Source organism: Semicossyphus pulcher, unplaced genomic scaffold, assembly GCF_022749685.1.
Source record: "Semicossyphus pulcher isolate SPU_LCO1_2020_fin unplaced genomic scaffold, fSemPul1.0.p SCAF_5, whole genome shotgun sequence".
NCBI classification, from domain to species: domain Eukaryota; kingdom Metazoa; phylum Chordata; class Actinopteri; order Labriformes; family Labridae; genus Semicossyphus; species Semicossyphus pulcher.
This window is the reverse complement of record NW_027211726.1, coordinates 21364515-21386556: the sequence shown is the minus strand read 5'-3', so window position 1 is coordinate 21386556 and position 22042 is coordinate 21364515. Positions and strand designations below refer to the sequence as shown.

The 22042-nt window shown below is 42.0% G+C and overlaps 1 protein-coding gene across 1 annotated transcript in view; it reads left to right on the top strand.

Moving 5' to 3' along the window:
- The window catches only part of csmd2 (CUB and Sushi multiple domains 2), a 253256-nt gene that overhangs the window by 64574 nt on the left and 166640 nt on the right, over positions 1-22042 (top strand). The window contains exons 4-5 of the mRNA XM_069682020.1: positions 11470-11664; positions 16256-16463. Of these exons, the coding sequence (XP_069538121.1) occupies positions 11470-11664; positions 16256-16463 (403 nt within the window). The remainder of the gene's footprint in view (positions 1-11469; positions 11665-16255; positions 16464-22042) is intronic.

The window sequence follows — 22042 nt, the reverse complement described above, 5'->3', positions numbered from 1 at the left end:
ATTTTTTAATTTTTTAATGATTGAAGTTAATTTTGGCCCTTTACCCCAACGAAGCATTAATAATTACAAAAACTACAGTTATTGAAAAAAACATCAGTATTGGACATCGGCAAAATTGTTGTTTTAAACATCGATATCGGCCCTGATTTTCTCATTCGGTGCAACCCAAGTCTTTTCACCAGTGTGACGTGAACCTGGGATCGCCTTGCTTTTCACCATAGCAGACGAAAAGAAAGAGACAGTGAGAGATTTAGGGCAAAAGCCAAGGTTAAATAAAGGTATTGATTAATCATTCCAATGCACCTTTGCTTAATCAAGCCATCGCTGCTCTATTCTCTGCACTAGTCAGATAACTAAGCTGATGGAAAACTGAAGTGAATTGAAGGAGACATGGGTAATGGAGTGTCGGTCTGAATTGGCATTTGACCTCTCGACAGGACAAGGTTAGGCATGTCTCTGTATAATTCAGCAAAGGATAGCTACTCTTCTGTATGTACTGAAGGCTGTAGCTCCATATTCTTGTCACTTGCTGTTTAAAATGACATTCCAAAACGCAGGTTGGAAGACAAACTGAACAGTAATGAGTACATGGCCAGGAGGTTTTCTGTGTTTACTGGATTCTAAGAAAAAGGGGTGCATTTCGTATTCTCATATTCCCCACAAACCTGCATGTTTACGCATCGGCACTTCCCTTTCCACAAAGTCTTCTCTGGTGGGCCTTTACTGTTTCCAAGGCAACCTGCAGAGTGTGGAGGGGAGAGGATTGGCTGAGGGGAGGCCAAGGAAGACAAAATGCAGGAAACAAGAGGGTTTTTTAAGAAGCTTCTATTTTTTGGGTGAACACCTTGACTTAAGGACGTCGATGTTCTTGCTGACTGTGGGCTACATCATGCTTGGTGTAACGGTGGTTGGATTGACATGAAATTGGGTATTGATATTCCTTTCCCCTAGGGGATAATGGCTGATGTTTTAGGTGACACTTAGGCAAATATGTTCACTTCCAAATTCCAAACTCTAAATGGTTCCTAATTGTATTGAAGATGACCGTTTGTGTACCTCTATAGCAGATTCTGCCGTCTTATTCAAACATTATCATGGACCACACTGAAATAGAAGAGTGTAGCCAGCCAGCAGCGGGCCCAGTAATACATAAAAAGCTATTAAACAAAGCAGTGCAGTTAGAGCTCTCATGTAATCTATTTGATTTTGGATAAATGAGTCTGTGTGCACCTGTATACTTGAGCTTGCTGGTGTGACCAAAGGATTTCAGTGATTTTTGTTTGAAAGAGTAATGTCAGTGGGGAGATAAGCCTGGAAAGCCAGGGGGATTTAGATGCTGCAAGCCAGACAGAGTCAAGGCTGTACTCAGATGTGTTGATCTCTCTTCCCAGCTCCCACAGCACTGCCTCTCATCTGTCTTCTGGCTTTCCTTGAGGTCTGTCATGCTCCCCGATCCCTCTTAGTTTAGTCTCATATATAGTGAATGGCTACTGAATGGCACATTATTCCGTTTTGCAGACATTGTCGGCAGCCATCAATTGTGCATGAGCTCTCTTTCACACCTCAGCGCCTCCCACACAGCAACTGGCCCTTTTTACTGCACCTGCTGTTGAATGTGCGGGGAAATGAGGATGTGCAGAGTTCATTTCAGTCTGTATTTGTATGCATTTTGGTGTGTATTTGTTTGATTGTGTGTATTCAGAAGTTAAAACCCTCATTCTCGCTCCAGATTTTTCTTGTTGTCAAGTTAGACAAGCTTTATTCACAGCTAAGCTCAAAAATCAGACAGGAATTTTGAAGCTGGATCTCTAACCCCAAACTATTCAGGCATTATCAGGCAGTGCAACATTACCCATCACACAGACACACAGGTACACATTAACTCCAGTGTGATCACGTTCTGCAACTTTGATAAGGGTCTCACCTGCCTATCCACATCTAAGGTGCCTGGGTTAAGAGCTTGTTTCCACTTCCTCAATATCTGAGTTTAGAAAATAAGCATCACAGGAAAGTAGTGCTGCAGAGGACACACCACAATAATTCACTTATAACCTTGGGATGAAAATATGATGAGGCAAATTTAGCGCCTGATATTCCTTGGATGATTGGATTGCAAGTATTGGACCTGCGACTTTTACAGTCTCAAAAACAATCCATAACGCCCTTATTCCTTCTCTTCACTCTAAAATTAGTTTTAAGCTGAACTGTTTACTGGCAGACGTCCTCAAAACATTAAACTTTTAAGTCATTCAGAGGTTAAATAGGGACAGACGCACTGTGAGAACAATGAGGCACAGAAAGACCACAATCCCCCATGCACACACAGCCGACTTTTTCCTCTTTCAACCACTCACTGTGGAATGAACAAACAAATGCAGATATACAGAAGCAATGTTTTAATGCTCCGGTTATAGACATTAGTGTAGCTCACAACAAAGATCATCTACCATCCCACTGAAGACTGAGGCTGACTAAAACAGTGAAATACTATTTTAACCTGTAAAATTTGTTCAGTGACATTGGAAATTGTTACTTTTAAAAAACAAGCTGCCTTTGACCTAATCCACCTTTTAGTAAAAAATTTTAAACAGCTGTCCTTCGAAAATGAAAATTGCCCTTAGCGTTTATCAACGCCTCAAGCTTTGTTCTGTCCGTGGTAAAAAGAGAACATAACTCTAGAACTCTCAAATAAAGTTGTACTTATTTATGGTGGGCAAAAACATGTTTAGGGCTGGGTTTAAAAAAAAAAGAGAAGATTTGTAGATTGTAATCGATTCGCATTTGAATGACGCAATATCGATGAATAAATCCCGTGATCGATTTGTAAGGGAGGCATGGACTTGCTTACTGCACCCGCAATGGAGACATCAGTGATCTCCGACAGGCTCTTTTTATGGTGTGTGCGTCCATGCATGTGTAAGTTAGTTTTGCACTGACGTTTATGTTACACTCTGTTAGCGTCGGCTTTGGCCACAATTGTATTTTCGGCATGTTATACAGTATGCCTTTCCCCATATCTCTTAGTCTCGTGTGGCTTTGTTCTTCGCGCTATGAGATCTCGTGGCCAAATCTCGCACAAGTTGAACTCCAGTTCCTTTAATCAAAACCATGAGCCAGATGTAGAGACTAAAAATCTGAAACTGGAAAAAAGTTCATAAGGTTTCTAATTCATAAAATTGTTAATATTGTGTTGACTGCTGTTTTTCATGGTAAATAAAAAGTACATGATGTAACTTCTTAGTCCTTCTTAGTAACTGCCAGCCCTAGTAATCAGCGTAATAAGAACAGTATGTCACACTTATAAGCAGAGTTAACATAATTAGGAAATAAAATAGCAATTAACATAAAACGATCCATATGCGAATGAACCTTTCATGCATCACAATAATCCAAAAAAACTATTTGATACCTCTGGCTGAATACACAAAGTGAGTGCCCAGGACCAATAAAATACAGCAGAAGGTTACATAGAGAGCTATACAGATCCATTTGATAAATAAAATATGAGCTAAGATGACAAAGATTAAGTTAAAGCTCCTGTGAGGAGTTTTTTGCTGGTTATAAAACAGACTGAAATTAATTGTTATTACTCTATATGACCTACAGAAGCAAGATTGGTTATTTCTATACAGTTATTTTTAATGCCTTAAAACTGCTGGTGGGGGGGACGGTGTCAGACATATCGATTAACTGCACGCTGCCTTTGTTTACATTTTTCAGGACAAACATTTTAAGTGAGATTTTCTGTTAAAAACACCACTTAAGCATGTGCAGGACAAAATCAGCAAAGAGGTATGGCATTGTCCACAGGGGGCGCAATCAACACAAACCACCTTTAACAACATGATAAAAACAAAGTATGTAAGCTTACATGATGAAATCTTGAACATTTTTACGAACATAAAAAATTCTAATAAATAGATTATTTCAAGATAACCTGTGACATTTTTGACCCATAATTGCACCGTGAAGCCATTTTTTCCATGTGGGTCTCTGTGTCCTTGTGCTCACAAACTAGTCAAACACATCAAATAGCTGTGTATGAAATGAAAGTGAATACAACATATTCCAGCTAAGGGTGTCACAGTATTCCACTTATCTAATCTACAGGTGGTGATCATGTAACAAGATGTGCCAACAAAAGCAGAGAGAGAATAAAATATGGATGTAAATAATGCAGGTTTTAAACTAAAGAACAATAATCTTTCAAAATGTTTCATAAAGAAGGACATTAATTCATCCCCTTTGGATGACCTCCAGGGTACACACAGCTTGTGCGTGTTTTGACGAGTGTTTCACTGAATTGCGCTCAAGGACAGAATGTGAACAACTTTGTTTGTTTACAAGAAAACCCAACCAGGAACCTTCAACTGATAGAAGTCTATCTGTTGAGTCGAGTCCTTTGTTAACAGATTTTTTATTGACATACTCTGTAATGCAAATAGGACACCCCCACACACACTCACATGTGCACACACTCAGCCGTAGGATGCTATCTTTATCTTGAATGGAAAAGAGAGTTACTTTCTGCCTTCCTCAGCCTCTCTAAGCAGAAGTGATGGGAGTTGCCAGCTTTTGTGCAGCCTATGTGTAGGGAACAGGAGGCATTGATTGAATTGCTGCTTGACAAAGCAGAAACTGCTTATTGAGCTAATGCACCTACGTGTTGGGATCGTTCTCGCAATGTCACTTCCAAATGCATAGCAGGAAGACGGAGAGAAAGGCTAGATGCGCTGGAAAATTATTCTAAAGAGAGAAGAAATCACAAAGAAATCAGAAAGATGGAAGATGATTTGAGATATACCAGGTGGAATACAAAGTTGGCAAATGGTCTATTTGTAGTGAATTGGATTTTTGATGACATTGCTGCTTCTCCCAACATCACTGTTTGTTCCTTCTCAGCTGTCCATCTTTTTCTTTGTCTCCATCTCCCTCTCTCTTACTTAAAGGATAAATTGGGTATTTGTAAACCTGGGCCATATTTTTTACAAATTTTGGGGTCAAAATGACTCATTGGAGCAAAAACTTTTGGAATTGGTCCAGTAGATGGCCTCCACCACAGCCGGTTCCCCCTCCTCTGCCTGTTGCCCCCTCTCTGCTCGTTCTCTCTTCGTCCGTATCCTCTTGATGCGTTCCATTTGTTCTCGGAAGTCGGAATGTCCGAGTTCCAAGTCGGAAATTTCAACTGTAACGCCCCCAGAAGTCGGATTTCTGACTCGGAAAGTCGGAGGAACCTCACCAACCCCGACCTCATATCTCCGTGCATCAACAGTAATTGAAAGCTGTAGTATTAACTGTGTGTCTCGATTAAATCAGCTGTACTCACACGTCCAACTTCTATCTGTGGACATGTTGTTATGGTGATTGCATGCGCAAAATATTGCATAATGCGTTGTTATCCTCTGGTATTGCTAACAATGGCTAGAGCTAGCTCAACTCGGGGGTGACGTCATTCCCTGTTCCGGTTTCCGACTTCCGAGTACAAGTGGAACGCACCATCTGGCTCAAATAAATAGGGACGGTCATCGAATTCAAATGCCTCATCTTCAACGTCGAAATCCGGTAAATTTTCAGCCATGGCTTTTGAAATTCTGTTCTTGCTGGCAGTCCTCTAGGTAAAGAAGTCCTATCTCCAACTAAGTCACGTTGCCACTGTCCTGTTCCGGTAACACCTCACCAGCTGCAAGACTTCTCCTTGAGCGAGACTTCCGTTTCTGGTTACACAAGAAGAATCTTACTCTTTAAAAAAAGGACGATCTTTGTAGGGATAATTTCCGTAATGTTGTTGGACACCAGGAGTAACAGTCTGAGCCTGTCAGTGGCAAAAATAAGCACTTTTAGTGGACGTACATTGATCGGGCGCAGTTGCCCCAGGGGATTATGTTGCGGCCATATTGCGGCTACGGCGAATGCTATCTACTGGACTGATTCCAAAAGTTTTTGTTGCTATGAGTCATTTTGACACCCACATTTGTAAAAATAGGGTCCAGGTTTAAAAATACCTTATCCTAAAAATAAGTCATTCTTAAAGATATTAGTCAGTCTTACTCACTATCCAACTTAATTTTTGTCCTTTCCCCCCATAATTGTCTGAAAAATTGTAGATTAAATGCAGACAGTGAATGAAAAACTTGTATTGTTGTTGAATGTAGTCATGTTGGACAACAAACGTAAGACATACTGCAACTCCAGAATGCATTTATAGAAAACTTCAGTGTAAATGCTTCTCCTGTTACACTGTCAGTCATGCATCTTCTGCAGCTGCTCAACACATCCCAGAGTTAGCAACTGTAGAAAGAGAGAGAGGTTTGTCTCGCCCACTTTTATCTCCACACATTTTCCCCATTCTCTTTCACACTCTTTCTCTCTTTGTCCTTAATTCCCTCCCTTCTCGCCCTTTCCCTAACCTCAGCATATTACTCCGGACTTACTTCAGGGACCCATTTCCTCCTTCAACTACAGTCTTCCTAACTTAAGAGACACAATAAACCAATTAGTTTTTGAAAGTGGGAATCCATTTTACTCTATCCTATTCTTCTCTCACGTCTACCATTTGCAGCAACTCTGTCCGTCTATTTATTAAAAATGGAAACACTTCCTTAGAAGACGCTTTTTACTACTGGGGTCTAAGAAATTCATGATCTCGTTATTTTACAGCCCAAGCTTTTTTTAAAGAACCATTTTGTGACAAATGGGTTTTACAGTATGCAACGGTATATAACTTCTCCCTCTTCCTGAGAGAGGATGACAAATTGAGGAACAGGATTGAAGACACCCAGGAAGAGAGAGTATCTGTCTTAATGTGGTCAAAGGTCATCCCACAGGAGACGCACTTCATACCGTCTCTTTCTGCGCTGTCCTCTGTCCCAGTCACCAAGAATGAGAGGGTATGGAGAGAAAAGGGAAGGAATAAAGGAACGTAAGCAGATGATGTAAGGGACGGATGGTGTGATGGATGGCAGGGCTCCTTCCTCTCAGCGTGTATGTGCGTGCTTGAGCGTGCTTGAACGTGTTCGTTTGCGGCGCACACCGGCCAACAGCCGAAGCAGAGAGGCATGGGTTGATGGACGAGGAGCATCCTTTGCCGTTTCAGCAGTGGAAGTGCTTAAAGCATCCGGGCCCCAGGGACGGGCCATGTCACCGTCTCCCATCCTGGTGACTTATGGAGCTGCCATGACAAACACCCAAGGGCTCTTGTTGCGGGTTTGTGCTTGGGGAGGGGGTTGGGGATGTAATGGACCACGTGATTACAAAAGCCAGACCCCTTGATGGAAAGCATCTCTCTGTTCTAAAACAGAAAGTCCTGCTAAGTTTTCCTGGAAGGGCTTTAAAGCTAGAGGAGTAATTTGTGAAATAATTCTGATGTATGAAAGCCTGTGCAGCAGATGGAAATTAACGAAGAGTAATGTGAAGTCACCTTGCAAATATTTAAAAAAGATTTCTCATTATTGCTCTCGAGCTCTTTGGTCTGTGTTTGTTTTTTTGACTTTCTTCCTCTCCATCACCCTTTTTAGCCTGCAGGAATAAATGAAAGAGATTGTGATAAATGGATTTAAAGCACACAGTGTAAAAGAGGCTTGTTTTTTTTTTTTATAAACCGCTGCCTTATTTTCCTGATTTTGGCTTTATAGGTAAAAATGGTTCTTTTGCTGCATTATAAAAAAAAGAGACTTAATTTGCATGAATTCGCTGCAAAATTCAATCAGGTTCAAAGCAGTTTGGGATGAGAGAAAAGAACTACATTTTCAGGTCCATTGTCCACTTTCAGTGTTGCCGCCTCGGTGCATCATATATAATACTGTCAGTGTTTATAAGTCGCAATGTTTATTGGTGAAACATATATTCACATTGTGGGAATAAAGACTATATGGATTTTCAGGGGAGTTAGAAAAAGTATTTGCCACTTCAGTGCTCCAGGCGTAGCCCGGTTCTTGGGATTGCACCAGTAATAGCACTTTTAGACTTAATTTACTGCCCAAACTAATAACCTGAAATGGAGAGTGTGATGAGAAAATCGCTCACATGCACACAACCACACACTACCACACACACACATACACTACATGCATGCTCACATTTGCACATCTACACTCTGACAGTGCTGCGCCCTCAATCAGTTCTAATGCAATGAAATCAGTCATCCTGTTCTTCTCTCCCTCTCTTTCTTTCCCTCACACATACATACGTGTCCCCTGTAATCCTCACAGCCATGCATACATCTCTTTCTCACATATCTGCTGTCCTTTTTTTTTTTTTTACCAACACAAAATTAGGCGGCTCTCAGAGCAGACATTTTCTTGTCATAGCTGGAAAGGTACAGCTTATAATATTAAAGATGGCTCCATTCCATTTCTGCGTGCAGGTAATCCAGTGAGCCAGCATCAGGGCCCTGGCACACCAATGTTGTTAGATACAGCTGTGTTTGACATGTCACAATGCCTGCTGTGAGAATATCTGTTCTTGTACCTCACTTCTCTTTTAGCTGACCCTCCTCTTAATCTCTTCAATTTTGCTCAGAGTCAAACTTTTGTGACACAGGAGGCATGTTGATCTAGCCTTACATGGTCACAGCCACAGGGGTGAAACAGTCACCTGCATGCAGAAATGGCCCCCTGTGGTCACGCTACAGCACTGAATCCTCAGTCCCAGCAGCTAATATGCTAATAAGACAGGGTCCTTGTGTATATGCTAATCTAGTAGTGATGGAGGAGAAGCTGTAATAATTTGGCCTTGGCTGGTCAAAATAAAGGTTATGGCACAGTGGAGCCTAAAAGTGATAAGTCAGTCTGTCATCAGAGTACATGATTAAGCCGGAGGGAGAGTACCCAAGTACTTACCAAGTACTTTGAAAGAGAAATCAGCACTGAGTCATTTAGGGAGGAATCTTTGATGTCTGAGCAGGTGTTCTACCTTCAGCATATGATGGAAAACACCTGCTGTCATATCACTGATTAGGATGTAGCGACAAGTGCAACAAGCAGCTGCAGTCTTCAGCCATAAGTGAGCCATTGCTGATTTTATCCCGTAAGAGCCTCTTTAGAGATGTGGGAAACAACAAGGATCGTACCGGTGCTGTTGTTCAGAAATGCAGATACAAAATTTCCGGATTGAAGCTTCTTTGTGCCTGTATATTTTTGGATTGAAATCAGGACATTTATGACACATTTTTAATCTAAAAATAATCTAAAGGAAGTCATGAATAATTGAAAATGCAGATTTTGTATGGTGAGATTTGACTAAAGTCCAGTACCCTGAAAATCCCTCTACACACACAAATTTCAGTCTCAGCTTTAAAGTAATAATCCCAAAGATTTTAATGTAAATAAATGTCTGTAAAGTCACTATCTATCGCAGAATGAGGAACACAATGGTGATTGAGCCTATGGCCAACTGATGAAAGCCTTTGCATTTTCAGTATTACAGACTGGGTGTCTGTGGCGACTTTTGCAGAAAAAATCCCAAGTGGCGCCCAGTTAGTGACGTATTTTCCAGCACCCAGCAGTGGTTGGTCTGCCAGAGAGGGGAGGCGGAGCTACGCGGCTGCTTTTCCGCTCTCTGCAAGTGTTGCGAGTAGCAGTGATCTACTATGGCCAATGGCCTATGGTGCAAAGAAAAATAAATAAATTTGACGCTCAGATGAAGGCAAAGAGTCTAAAAAGGGAAAGCGACTGTCAGGGAGGAAAATCAAGAGTTTAAAACTGAGCCAACCGTTAATGTCACACATGCAACACTGTCTGGATATCTGTGAAGTGTGCTCCCGTAATTACCGATTATCGCCATAGGTGCCTCCAAAGAGAACAAAACTGAGATCTTACAGATTACCACTATAAATACGAGTATTATTGCTGGATGACAGTGTTTCTATTCAACATTTGTAAACCATCGCCTTTTCCTGATAAAGGGACTGGCTTTGTGTGTTTGTGAATCACAGTACATTGCCTGTCTTTTCAACATCTTAATCATCTGCAAATCTCTCACCACCCCATCCTACACATACTCCAAAATACTAACACATATAGTCTGAGATAGTGTTTTTAAAGGACTGCCTCAGCTTCACAACCTCACACACAGGCGTACATACTTCTAAAATTAGAGGTCATGCTTGTGTGTGATGGGTGAACTGAAGACAAACTGTTTACAGTCTTATTTATTTACCAGCCGGTTAATTTAACAGCTCAAGCCCTGAGGAATGCACTGTGGGGTGAAATGATTGATCTGTCCTTGTTAGACCTCGCTCCAATGAAGTTTTAGCTTACCCGGCTAGAAAAGAAAAATATGAAAACAGACAAATATAATTTTTTTGTTTTTCAACTCGGCATTATAACGTTTTAGTGTTTTGACAGATAAAAAACACTACATTATACTTGCAAAGATCAGTCCAGAGTATTAACCTTGTTAATTGTATGAATTTTAAAGAAAATGAAAAACATTTTCCAACCTGAATATGAGGTTGGATTTATTAAGAGAAACATTTTGTTGTGCCGCTGATTGCTATTGAAATCTGCTGTGACACATTATGAAGCTAGGAGACAGAAAAACAAGTGTGCTTTGAGTGTGATGTTGAGGAGCCTGAAAGCTGTGTTGCTGTATAGGATCCATTCTGTCCCCTCTGGGCAAGTTCAGCCCGGTTCCTGTGGAGAGACTGAGTCTCATCCAAAGTCCAGCACATGCTCTGGCCAGCTCCCCCACTGTGTGGGAGTGTGTGACTGGGACTGTAAGCTGGATGACCACATGTGTGTATAATGCATGTTTGGTCATGGCAGCTTTATTCATACTTCAGGGCTTTATTGTTTGAAATGCAGAAATATTAAATACAATCCAGCCACTACACGCCTGAGTAGTAGCGGATGTGCTGTATGTTATGCTGCTCTGCTGTATGTCATCAAGGGGAACAGAAGCTACAATCACGTCTTTTACTGCAACACTGGAGCAAGAAGTTCAGGAGCAAGAGATTGGCTGAACTTCCTTTGAACTTGATTTGCATAATAACACACATTAGACAAGGTTCTGTCAATACTGGGCTCACTTATTTGCATGCAAATACATGACCGGGCAAGCCTTGATGATGAACACATTCATGATTGACAGTGGCCACGATGGTTATATCCAACACTTTGGTGGAAAAATATAAAATATAAATATACTTCAGGGTTGATGCATATTTAATTTAGTTAATCTAACATGTCACTATTATAGCCCTTGCTGATTACAATAACCTATTACTGTTCAGGGATCAGCACTTGTGCTTTCACAGTACCCAGGAAAAGGTTTTATTAGTTTATGTTTGAACTAAGTAATAGCTCGTGTCAGATATGTTGTCGTAAGCAGATGTCTGTGTGTGTGTGTGTGTGTGTGTGTGTGTGTGTGTTATCTGTCACCAGACTCTCTTTCTGCTTTTCCCTTGTTTTCTGGCATTTGACAGTACTGACATGAGGCATGATGTCCTCTCTCCCCCCTCTCTCTCTGCAGCTCTGCCCAGCTACACTTGTGGTAATCCTGGACAGCTACTTAACGGCCTACAGCAGGGCTCCACGTTCAACATCGGAGACAAAATCCGCTACAGCTGCAGCCAGGGCTATGTGCTGGAGGGTCACACCACCCTGTCCTGCCTCGCCACTTCAGCGGGAACTGCCGCATGGGATTTCCCTCTCCCTTACTGCAGAGGTATGTAGGAGGAACAGTGAAAAACTGTCTCTAAGAGAGGCACACAAAGCAAACATTTTATCGCATGTAATCAAATTCAATTAATATGAGTGAGCAGATAGATATGACACAGATAAATAAGTTTGATAAATATTTGCTAGAATGACTAATGTAGTTTCATAAAGGTTTACTTCCCCAAAATATTATTTATTTGTGTGTGTATGTGTGGTAGTCCTGTTTTTTTACTCGCTTTTTTTACTTTAAAATATGAAAGTCAACATAACGCAACACATTTACTTTCTAAAAACTTTTAAAGCCGTTGTGCTAAAATCATCTTCCTGTAGATGACAGCGTCGACCTTACATGATTAATTTCGAATACAGTATTTTTTTTTATCCACCTATTAATAAAACCTTTCCTCCTGCCCACATACACACACCCACATAAATTACCCATACCCCCACACGACCTGACGAGTATTTCAGTGGTTATACTGATCTCTTATTTACCATGACAGGACCTCATGTGTTCGCTCCCAGTCAGGTGCTTGTGCCAGTTGTCCTTCCCTCACAGTTAGCGAGCACCCCTGCGGCAGCGACACCTGCCAGTTCGCGTAGTCTGACCCATCCTGACACACTTCTGGAAAATGTTTCACTGTAGGCAACTGCGATGCTATTGTGCATAATTTTCACTTTTTACAAAAGTGAGTTCATACAAAGCTAAAATGAATGCATGTCATACACAGAAGAGTTTGCTTGTCTTTTTTTTTTTGGTCCATTTGCTGTGCCTGTGTGTCCATGTGGCCAATGGTTTGTGTCAGTGTGCCTGCTGAGCGGGACGCTGAGATACTGTGCCATCTGTAACCAGGCCGGGAGTCAGGAAGCCCACATAGGAGCACACATGGCTGGGTGGCATGCGCCAGCACAGTCCACACCCACCCAATCACATGCAGACACATGCACATGCCTGTACCCCAGAAATGATTGTTTGTGCATTTCGTAATCTCTTTTTCTGACAGTGTATGTAAGTAAGTGCCATCTTCCCTCTTTCTTTGCTCCATAATTCAACCACAATTTTCTGTTGAGACCCAAGTCTCTTTTCATTCTCCTCCTTTATGCCCGCCCAGGCTCCTGCAAAAATTGCTCAAGCACTAAAGGATGTGATTATGCTACCTTTTCAGCAGAAATTACACGCCAACAAGTTTTAGAAACCGGCAATTTCCCCTGTGAATTAATTGAGGTCTCCCAGTGCCACATAAAAGTCAGCGTGTACACCTGAGTGCTCTCTCATAAGTATTGTTAGTCACTCCAATTACAGAGCCTGCCCATATGTGTAAAAGCACAACTCTAGCTGTACTGTGGGAGTGGGAGAGAACAATTTGGCACGGTCACTGTTCTGGACTTGGAAGAGGGCAAACGTGCCAGCGCTGTCGGGCCTCAGATGATAGCCAGCCATTGATGGCACAGATAATGTTTTACATTCCCCGTCTTATGCTCATCAATTTGTCCTCTCAGCCATAATCCCCTGAGTATACTTATAAGTGATTTAACATCACTCTTTTATTCAGTTTCTGACACTCTCTCCTTGCCTAAACCTGCTCACAGTCTACACCGTCCCTTTTTTTCTCTGCTCTTTCACAAGTGTACCTCCCCCTCCTCTGCATATCTTTCCAGAAAAAGGTTCACTTCTGACAAGGTCTAAATGTCACTGCTTAAATGTACAAAATCGCACAGGGATCTATTTGTCTTTGATGTGTATATATGAATTTTAGAAGTGTTGTGTCATATTTAGTTGGCCCATATAAAACCCTAAATATAGTTTTCTAGCTTTTGTCATTCGCGTCTTTTGTGGATATAAACATGCATTTTTGATTTATATTAAGCATGAATGCATTAAACCTTGCATGCACTGCCCATATCTTGGTTACCATGACAGCCTAACCATGACATCCTAAGTGACAGCCTGAAAATATGTCCTGTTCAACCATGGGAAGCATCCTGACATCTACAATTGACTGAGGGGAAAAAATGTAATAAGCTTCTGCACACCTCACATATTGAGCTGTTCAACAGTTATTTGGTTTCATTCGCTGTATGGTACATCATTTTTAGTCTTCCATCGTCGTAGAGCACTTGCATCTGCCACAAATGGAGAGAGCGACGGAGGGAGTCAAGGTGAAGGGGAGAGTTTGGAGTCAGAGACTTCCCCTCAAGTGTGAAGAAACCGTCTTGTGTGGAATATCAATGCACTTCCTCATCCTTTCTTCTGTCTGCCGTCTACTTCCTGTCACTCCCACTGCAACAATCACCTGTCACCCCTGTTGCCATCTCTCTCTTTCTTTATTGTCCACCCTCCCTCTGCACTCCTCTCCCTCCCATCCTCGCTTGTCACCTGTCATCCTCCTCATCTCCTTCTTCTCGCCCTTCTGTCGTGGTTTCCCTCCTATTCAAGTTCACACCTCACAAGTTTCCGCTCGTCCGTACACTCCCTTGCCCTCCCTCGGGGGGGTTGCCGTGGTGACAGGTAGGATGGATGATAGACGGGGCCTGATGCCTCTGAGCTCCTCCTCCCCTCCTTGAAACATCGCGCACAGCTAGCTGGTGGCCTACTAATGAATCATATACCACCCCGACAGAGAAGCACACGTATAATATTATGAAGAGTAATAGTGTGGAAGTGTCAGTCAGAGCTTATTTTGATGTGTTCCCTCTGTTCAAGCTGTAATGAACATATCAGAATCTGGGCAGGGGAATTATCCTGGCAACACATTAAATGCATGCTTTGTTATTTAATGGTCTCCTTACAGCAGTCTTAAGGAGGGAAGAGATGCTTTGATTAACACAAATCTGAATTAATCAGAATTTAATCAGCCCCCTCCTCCCTCATATGTTGCATTAGATTGCATCACACACTCTTCCCTGCTCTCTGCTGACTGTAAAAGTCAGTAGCACTGTAGGGGGTTTTGCAATCCTATAACTGGTGTCTCTTCTGGCCTGTGGCTAAAATAGCAGACAAAGGAACAATATGCTGTAACTCATTGTACATTTTCATGAATTTAAAAATCTGCTCTTTGGCTCGTGGCAAGAAGATAATTTGCGACCAGAGAAGAAAACTAAACAAACATATATTTATATATTTTTAAAAAATGCTAAAAAGCAAACAAGGTTTCAGGCAAAAGTTCCCCCTGAAAGTTAACAATAAATGAAGCCTTTGTGACACAGTTTAGAAGACTTTTGTTGCTGAATCATTGCGTCTTCCTCATCAGTATTATCAGTCATCAGCATCTCTGTCATGGAAATGTGTTTCTTAAGCAGTTTAGCAGCTTGACAATTATTAACCTAATTAGTATCTGTAATTAGGTCTATTCTTTTCATGTATGTAGGGAATACCTTCATTTGGCCATGTAATGTACTTTTTCCCTTTAATTATGAACAATTGTTGTGGTGGTACATACCGTAACACCTAGTATAAGTCGCACTGGAATATAAGAAGGTCTGTTTTTTGGATATCCTGGAGGGAAAAAGGTTTTCTATAGTTGGCTATCAATCAAATTTTATTTGTCTAGCGCCAAATCATAACCAAAGTTATCTCAAGACACTTAAGAAAAGGAGGTCTTGACCATCCTCTTCATGTCATCTAGAGAGAGACCCAACATGAATCCACCATGAGCAGAAAACTCGAGCAGAACCAGGCTCATGTTGCCGTCTGCCTCGACTAGTGGGATAGAAGGAGATGCAGGATAGAGACGGGCAAAGAGAGCAACAACAACATACGTCCTTGCTACATCATCAACAACAACGACAACAACAGATAATACATACTTGTGGTTACAATGCCAGTAATAATGGTTCAAAAGTGTTGTAAAAATTAGCAAGAACAGCAAAGTCATGATGAAAGGCTTATAATAATGAATTGGGAAGGACAGCAACAGCTATTTATTATTAAAAAACGTTTATACAAGTTATTTCAACACTATTTCAATTTGATTTAATTTAAAACACATTGAAAACACACACAAATTACAGCCTACCACCTGTTTTCGCCATTTCGAGTTTGCAATCCTAGTAACTACCGGTGCTGTAGCTAGCGGTAGCTGGCAGCCTACGGTAACGTTCATTGTCGTAAGGGTGGTGGCTGCAATGGCGATCTTGTCGGTGCATGTCCGTGATGAAGCGTTAGCATTTTCCTCGCTTAATGCAGCGAGGAAAACACACAACAGCACTGTGGCATATTGTTAATAGGAGATGTTGTAGCGGCTCGGACCTAGACAGTTTAATATGGAGATGTGATGTCACACTTACCAACCGACAGCTTTAGCTAGATTATAGCGCCGTTGTCTTGGTAAAATATCATAACACAATAACATACCTCTCTCTACATTTTATACTGGTATATAGGACGCAGCCCACTTTTTAGGTGAAGAAAAAAATGTATTAAAAGTGCGTCTTATACACAGAATTTTACTGTAATTATCACAAAACCATTTGTGTATGTTTACCTTTCCTTCCCTTTTTTTTCTCCCTAACTTTAATTATTTCTGTACATCAAGTTTGTGATTACCTTTGTTTATATCTACACATTAACAACTTTCTTCCTCCTGTGCTCCCTGCAGCGGATGATGGGTGTGGCGGGACGCTGCGGGGCCAGAGCGGAGTCATCACCACTCCCAATTACCCAGCTGAGTACAACAACAACGCTGACTGCACCTGGACTGTGCTGGCCGAGCCAGGAGACACCATTGCCCTGGTTTTCTCTGACTTTCAGTTGGAGGACGACTATGACCTGCTGGAGGTCAGCGGCACAGAGGGCTCTTCACAGTGGTGAGTACTCAGCCTGCAGCGTTTTGTCTGGAGAGCGAGCTCAGCTAGGGAGAGGAAGGGAAGCCGCCTGCCCACAGGCACTTTTTCGCACATGAAGGAAAGAGCTGGATTAAGTAAAGTCGGTTGATGGGTAGATGCAGGAGAGCCAGATGCCTGAGATATCTCAGGAGGAAAATAGAGGAACCAGAATTGATTCAAACATCAGGGTTATCAAATATGGAGTGCTACTTGAAGTATCTTTTGAAAACAAAATGGTGAACAGAGGGTAAAACAGTGTATTTGATATGCAGTTCATTGATTTTCTCCTTTTTGAGGTGTATCATATGGACTGTGGTTTTAAAGTGTAATTTGATCACTCAATCTTGGTCACACATTCTCACTCGTTCTATCAATTACTCCGTCTCACACAAACACACATGCTCAGCTCTAATGATGAAGAGGTAGGATATCCTGGTGTCAGTGTGGGTCTCTCACCATCTGTGGCAGCTCCTCCTCTCTCTGACAACTCTCTCAGCTCAGGAAGTAATTAGTGGGCTCGATTACCACCACCAGCCGTATAGTGTTATTCACCCACACTTGCACGCACACACACACACACACACGCACAGTCGAGCCCGTATGGGAACAAATGGACATGTGCACATATGAATTCACACTTGCAGTCAGGCTTACATATATTTGTGCTGGCACTCTAAGAACCTGTACAAACAGATGTACTCTTTTCACACTCTCCCTGATACTTAGGTTCTCCCTCAGTCATGATGCTAACATTAGTATGAAAAAAATCTATGTAATGCAGATGGATGGATACACCTGTCGTACTTCAGAAACATCCACAGCATTTTCTTTGTTAGAACAGCATATAAAAAAAACAGGTTCAGTTTCAGGATCATGTAGGAGTAAGGCAGTTCTGATAAACAAGAGAAGACAGAGGGGACTTTGAAGTTACAGCCACAGGCAGTTGGCAGGAAGGGAACAAGGGGTAGCACTGCCTGAGCTATTAAACACTTGAAACACAGACACACACAGAGAAGGACAGAGGGACACACTGTTGATAGAGGAAACAGGTTCATAAAGAGTATACGAGAAGTCATTTTCCAGCGTGATGGCTCCTTCAGACTTGTGTCTCATTCACTCTAGTTCAGCAAAAACATCAACAAGATTTTGATTGACTCTGACCAGTCTTAAAACTGAGAATTGTGTCATGTAGCCTGATATTAAAGTCTCTTTGAATCTCTGCTTTGCCAACTGAGAGTTGATGGCTTCCCAGACTCCCACAGACGGCAGCCTGACTGTGCTTCTCTAGCACATTTTACGATTTGTCATCAGCTTCTTGTCCTAAACTTTGATTTGCGCTTTGTTGTCATGTGGGGAGCTTAAATCTCTACTGAGGCTGTCGTCTTTGTAAAGATTGTTGCCCGGGGCGCCTACTGTGGCGCACCTGCGGCATGGCTGCACTGTCTTAAAGAGCAGGGGGAAACAGTGGGAAGAAAGTGCCGAGAGAAGTGTGAGGAAGGCTATTGGCAAGTGTTGCAAAGTGCAAGTCACAGTTGATCATGCACATTGCAAGGAAAAGGCAGCGCAGGGGACAGAGGACACGTTGCAGACATGCTGGCTTGCCTCTATTGTTTCAGTTTTTTCTTGTCATGCTGGCTTGGGTTTTACAAACAAAGCGTTGACTTCAAAAGTCCTGGCTGTTTTCTCCAAAACACAAAAGCTAATGTGCCTTTTTCAACAAAATAACTTTATCTCTGAGGTCTCTAAGCGGTTGGGCATCTATAATTTTAGAGTTAGCAGGGAGGAGAAAGGACAGACAAGGGGAGTGACAGGGTCAAACAGTAAGAATCAGCAGACACCAGAGGAGAGCAGCGGAGAGCAGCGGAGAGAAGGTCAGGACCTTTGGAGGAGAGGATGCATGTGGAAGTGAGGAACTAGATAGATGGCTGGAGGGAATCTGACCTCCCAGCTGGTGGATAATTAGAGAGGGCAGGCAGAGCGCTATGATGGTTCTGACCTAAAGCACACATCCTATCAGTGCATGGCTCAGTGAGCCCTCCACTCAGTAGGGCAAGAAGACTGTGCTGTCTCTTTCTCTCTCACCATGTCGGATAATTGGACTGGACTGTGATATAAATACACACATTTTAAATAGTTTTTACAGGAATAAGTTATGGTTAAAGATGTTGAAGATTTCAGTTTTGTTCTCTGTGGCGCCTCTAATGGCGATAAACGGTGATTGCAGGTTACTCTTTTTGTAGGTGTTTGTTCAGCCATAGCAGGTTACAGTTTAACACTTGCAGAGACCGGAAAAGCAGCTGCTTAGCTCCGCCTACCCTCTCTGGCAGGCCAACGTCTGCTTGGTGGAGGTCACTAACTGGGCACTGCTTGTGATTTTTTTTCCACGAATGTCGCCGCAGACACCTGGTCCATAATCATACTGGGCTATATACTGCAGATGCAAAGGCTTTCATCAGTGGGCCATAGGCTCAATCACCATTGTATTCCCTCATTCGGCGATAGATAGTGACTTAACAGACGTTTATTTAAATGAAAATCTTCAAGATTATCACTAAGTTTAAGTGTTTTCCAATTTCAGGTCTGGTAACAACTGAGAAGTAGTGTTTACTATCATCAAATCATTCTTTCATTAAGCTGACTGGAGAGGAAATACGCGTTACTGTCTGTATGGAAAGGCTTGTAACTTAACACCTGGATTCTTGTTTTGTCAAAATGTCAAAAATAGAAGTGTTGATATCCTTTATGATTTTATATTGATTGAGTGAGTATAGTGTTGGCAGCCCACTGGCTACGTAATTCAGACAGTAGGTTCTTGGAGGAGTATTGATTGATGCCTGATGGACAGGATGAGTGATCCAATAGGAAAAGAGAGGCCTGGGATCAGGGTCAAAACCATGCTTCCCTGATTGATTCACAACAGCTGAAACGTGAGCAGGTTAAGTTTGCATGCTTCCTGTTACCTTGTGTGTGTGACTGTGTGTGTTTGGAGAGTAAGAGAAAAAGCATCATCACTAACCATCAAGAACATCACGCACATGAATCCAATCTTGCTCCCATACATTCTTTATTGCCATCGCATGCAGTCTTTTGATTGGCGGCCCTGCAGAGTTAGCATTCTGATGAGGCGGTCGGAGAAGACAGCCTTGAACACTTAGGGAGCCAAGATGTGCATGTGGATCGAATGTGGCAGCGGGAAGGGGCTGGTAAAAACTGCTACTGAATTCCACCTCCTCTGTATTACCCTGAAGGGACTTCTTCAGTGTTGCCTTTGCCCAGGGGAACACATTTCTCTACCATTACACAGTTTGCATCCATATTGATTTCCTTCCCCATCATCATCCACTTTGAGACAATGTAAATAACGCCTGATGCTCTCCAATCGCTAGGTGCCCATTCGCCTGCTTGCTACTAAGTGGAACTCGCAGCTATTTGACATGTAATTTTCTTTGGCGTACAATTGTTTTGCAAAGCACCATGATACATTTTCATCTACTGGTAGTGCTCCCTGGAGGTGTTGAAAGCAACTCTTGCAGCACCTTGGGTACTGTAAATACTTTAATAATATTAAGTTACTGAATCTAGAGTCAAAAGCACTCTGAATATTGGCAATACTCCCTTGGTTCTACAAAAAAAGATGGCCCTCTTTAGAAAAAAATGGTGCATCACAGTTCAGTGATTGCACCATTTTACAGAAAGTGTTCCCAAACAAAACTTTTTTTTTCATTCCGGTAACTTTTTCAAACTCCGTTTCCCATGAGGGTTATCTTTCTTCTCCTCTTTCTCATGCATACCTTGCTGACAACACAAAGCTCCCTTGGTAAACGCAACTTATTTCTTCCTGTTAGGAGATCTGAGAGCGTGGTGAGTTTTGATCCCTCTAGGTAGCCTCCCATCCCCTCTTTTAACCCTTTACCCTATGGACCTGAGACACTGGCGTTTAGCAAGCACATGGGTTACTCCAGCAGTGCGATGTGTCATCTCGTCCTGACCCGAGGAGGGAGCATGTCTGTATGACTGTGTGAGTGAGACAGAAACAGATGAAGGATTGTTGGAGGAGAGTACAGAACGCTGGATATATATTGATTGGCTGTTAGGTTGACTCACCTGAGAGAGAGTGAACGGTCTTCCGAACAGCTTTTTAAGTCCAGGGGCTGTTTTCTCTGGTTTCCGATGGGAGTTGCAACAATATGAGTGTCTTTCATTTTTGTGGAGATAAATGCCTCAACTTTTGTTTTTGTATTTTCAAAGAGATTGGTAAAGTTTTTCATGTCAGGGCTCATGAGATTTAAGTTGGAGTTTACTGCAGCTCGGATGCACTTATGACTTACCTTAGATGATCCATTGTTGGACTTTGGTCAGCGTTTGCATACAACCATGTAAGTATGTTGATGTGTTTCACCATAGTAAGCTGTTGGCTGACAGATATACTCTCCTTTTAAGTATTTCCTGTAATATAAGAGTCACAGTGAGAGTGTGAATGGAAGTGACTAATATCCTCTGACCATTGTTTGCCTGGCAGCACAAGAATAGATGTTTGCCCACCTGTGATCCCATGGCCCCCTGCTTAAACACATACTTTATTGTGTGTTTGGGCTCTAAGGCATGTATATTCAGAGAGTGAATAGAGTATTGGCATATTATGCAGGGCCACTTTGCATAGATGTGTTTTAAATAGATACTGTGTGATGGTGGAGTGGGCGTACATTCTCTATGTGAATGTTTAATACATATTTTTATCCATATCTCATGTTGTGGCTTGTTTCTCGCAACACAGACTAATGGAGTAGAGGAAGCGTTTCGCTTTGCAGCTTTACTGGTAATTCACCACAACATCAGCACTCCGGTCACGTCTCAGATCCATTTCTTGCATTTCTCTCCCTCTCCCTGTGTCTCGTTTTCAGTCAGTTTCTTGCTGTCTCTGCTTTGTGTAGTGTCATAAAGCATCTGAGTGGATTGTTTGGTCTGATTGTCTAATGAAAGTCGAAAGTGTTTCATTATACATTCTATAGTCAGTTAATGTAAGTGGTGCTCTCATCATAAAACCCCACATACAAATCATCCAAACAAAGTTAACTACCGACAATGAAAAAGTTTTTTGTCTTTACTTGAGTTTTACAGATTTCAGAGTTTGAGGCTGTCAAAGGCATGTGTGCAATGCATGACAGAGGATTTGCTTTTGATTCGTGCATTCACAAACACCAGTTACTGTTCACTCATGTATTCCCATAGATTGGCATGTCTGTTGCAGTGGGGATGATGTGCAAATCAGAAAGCCCACAACTATACTTCTCTAAACTTTACAATGGAGGAAGCTCATATGTAGATAAAGATCGATGGAGATGGAAGTGTCTCACGGCTGATGTGAGGGATGGTAATGAAGCTGTGACACACGTCAAGGATCATCACGTCAAAGACAATAACAAGGAAAAAAGGAGGCCCCTGATCGTGCTGTGAGGGGGTTATATATATATATACCTGTTGCATCTTTCACATCCTCTTATCTTGCTGGATCTACATCCCAGTCTTCTTTTCTCTGTCTTATACGTCTGTATTTTTACCTC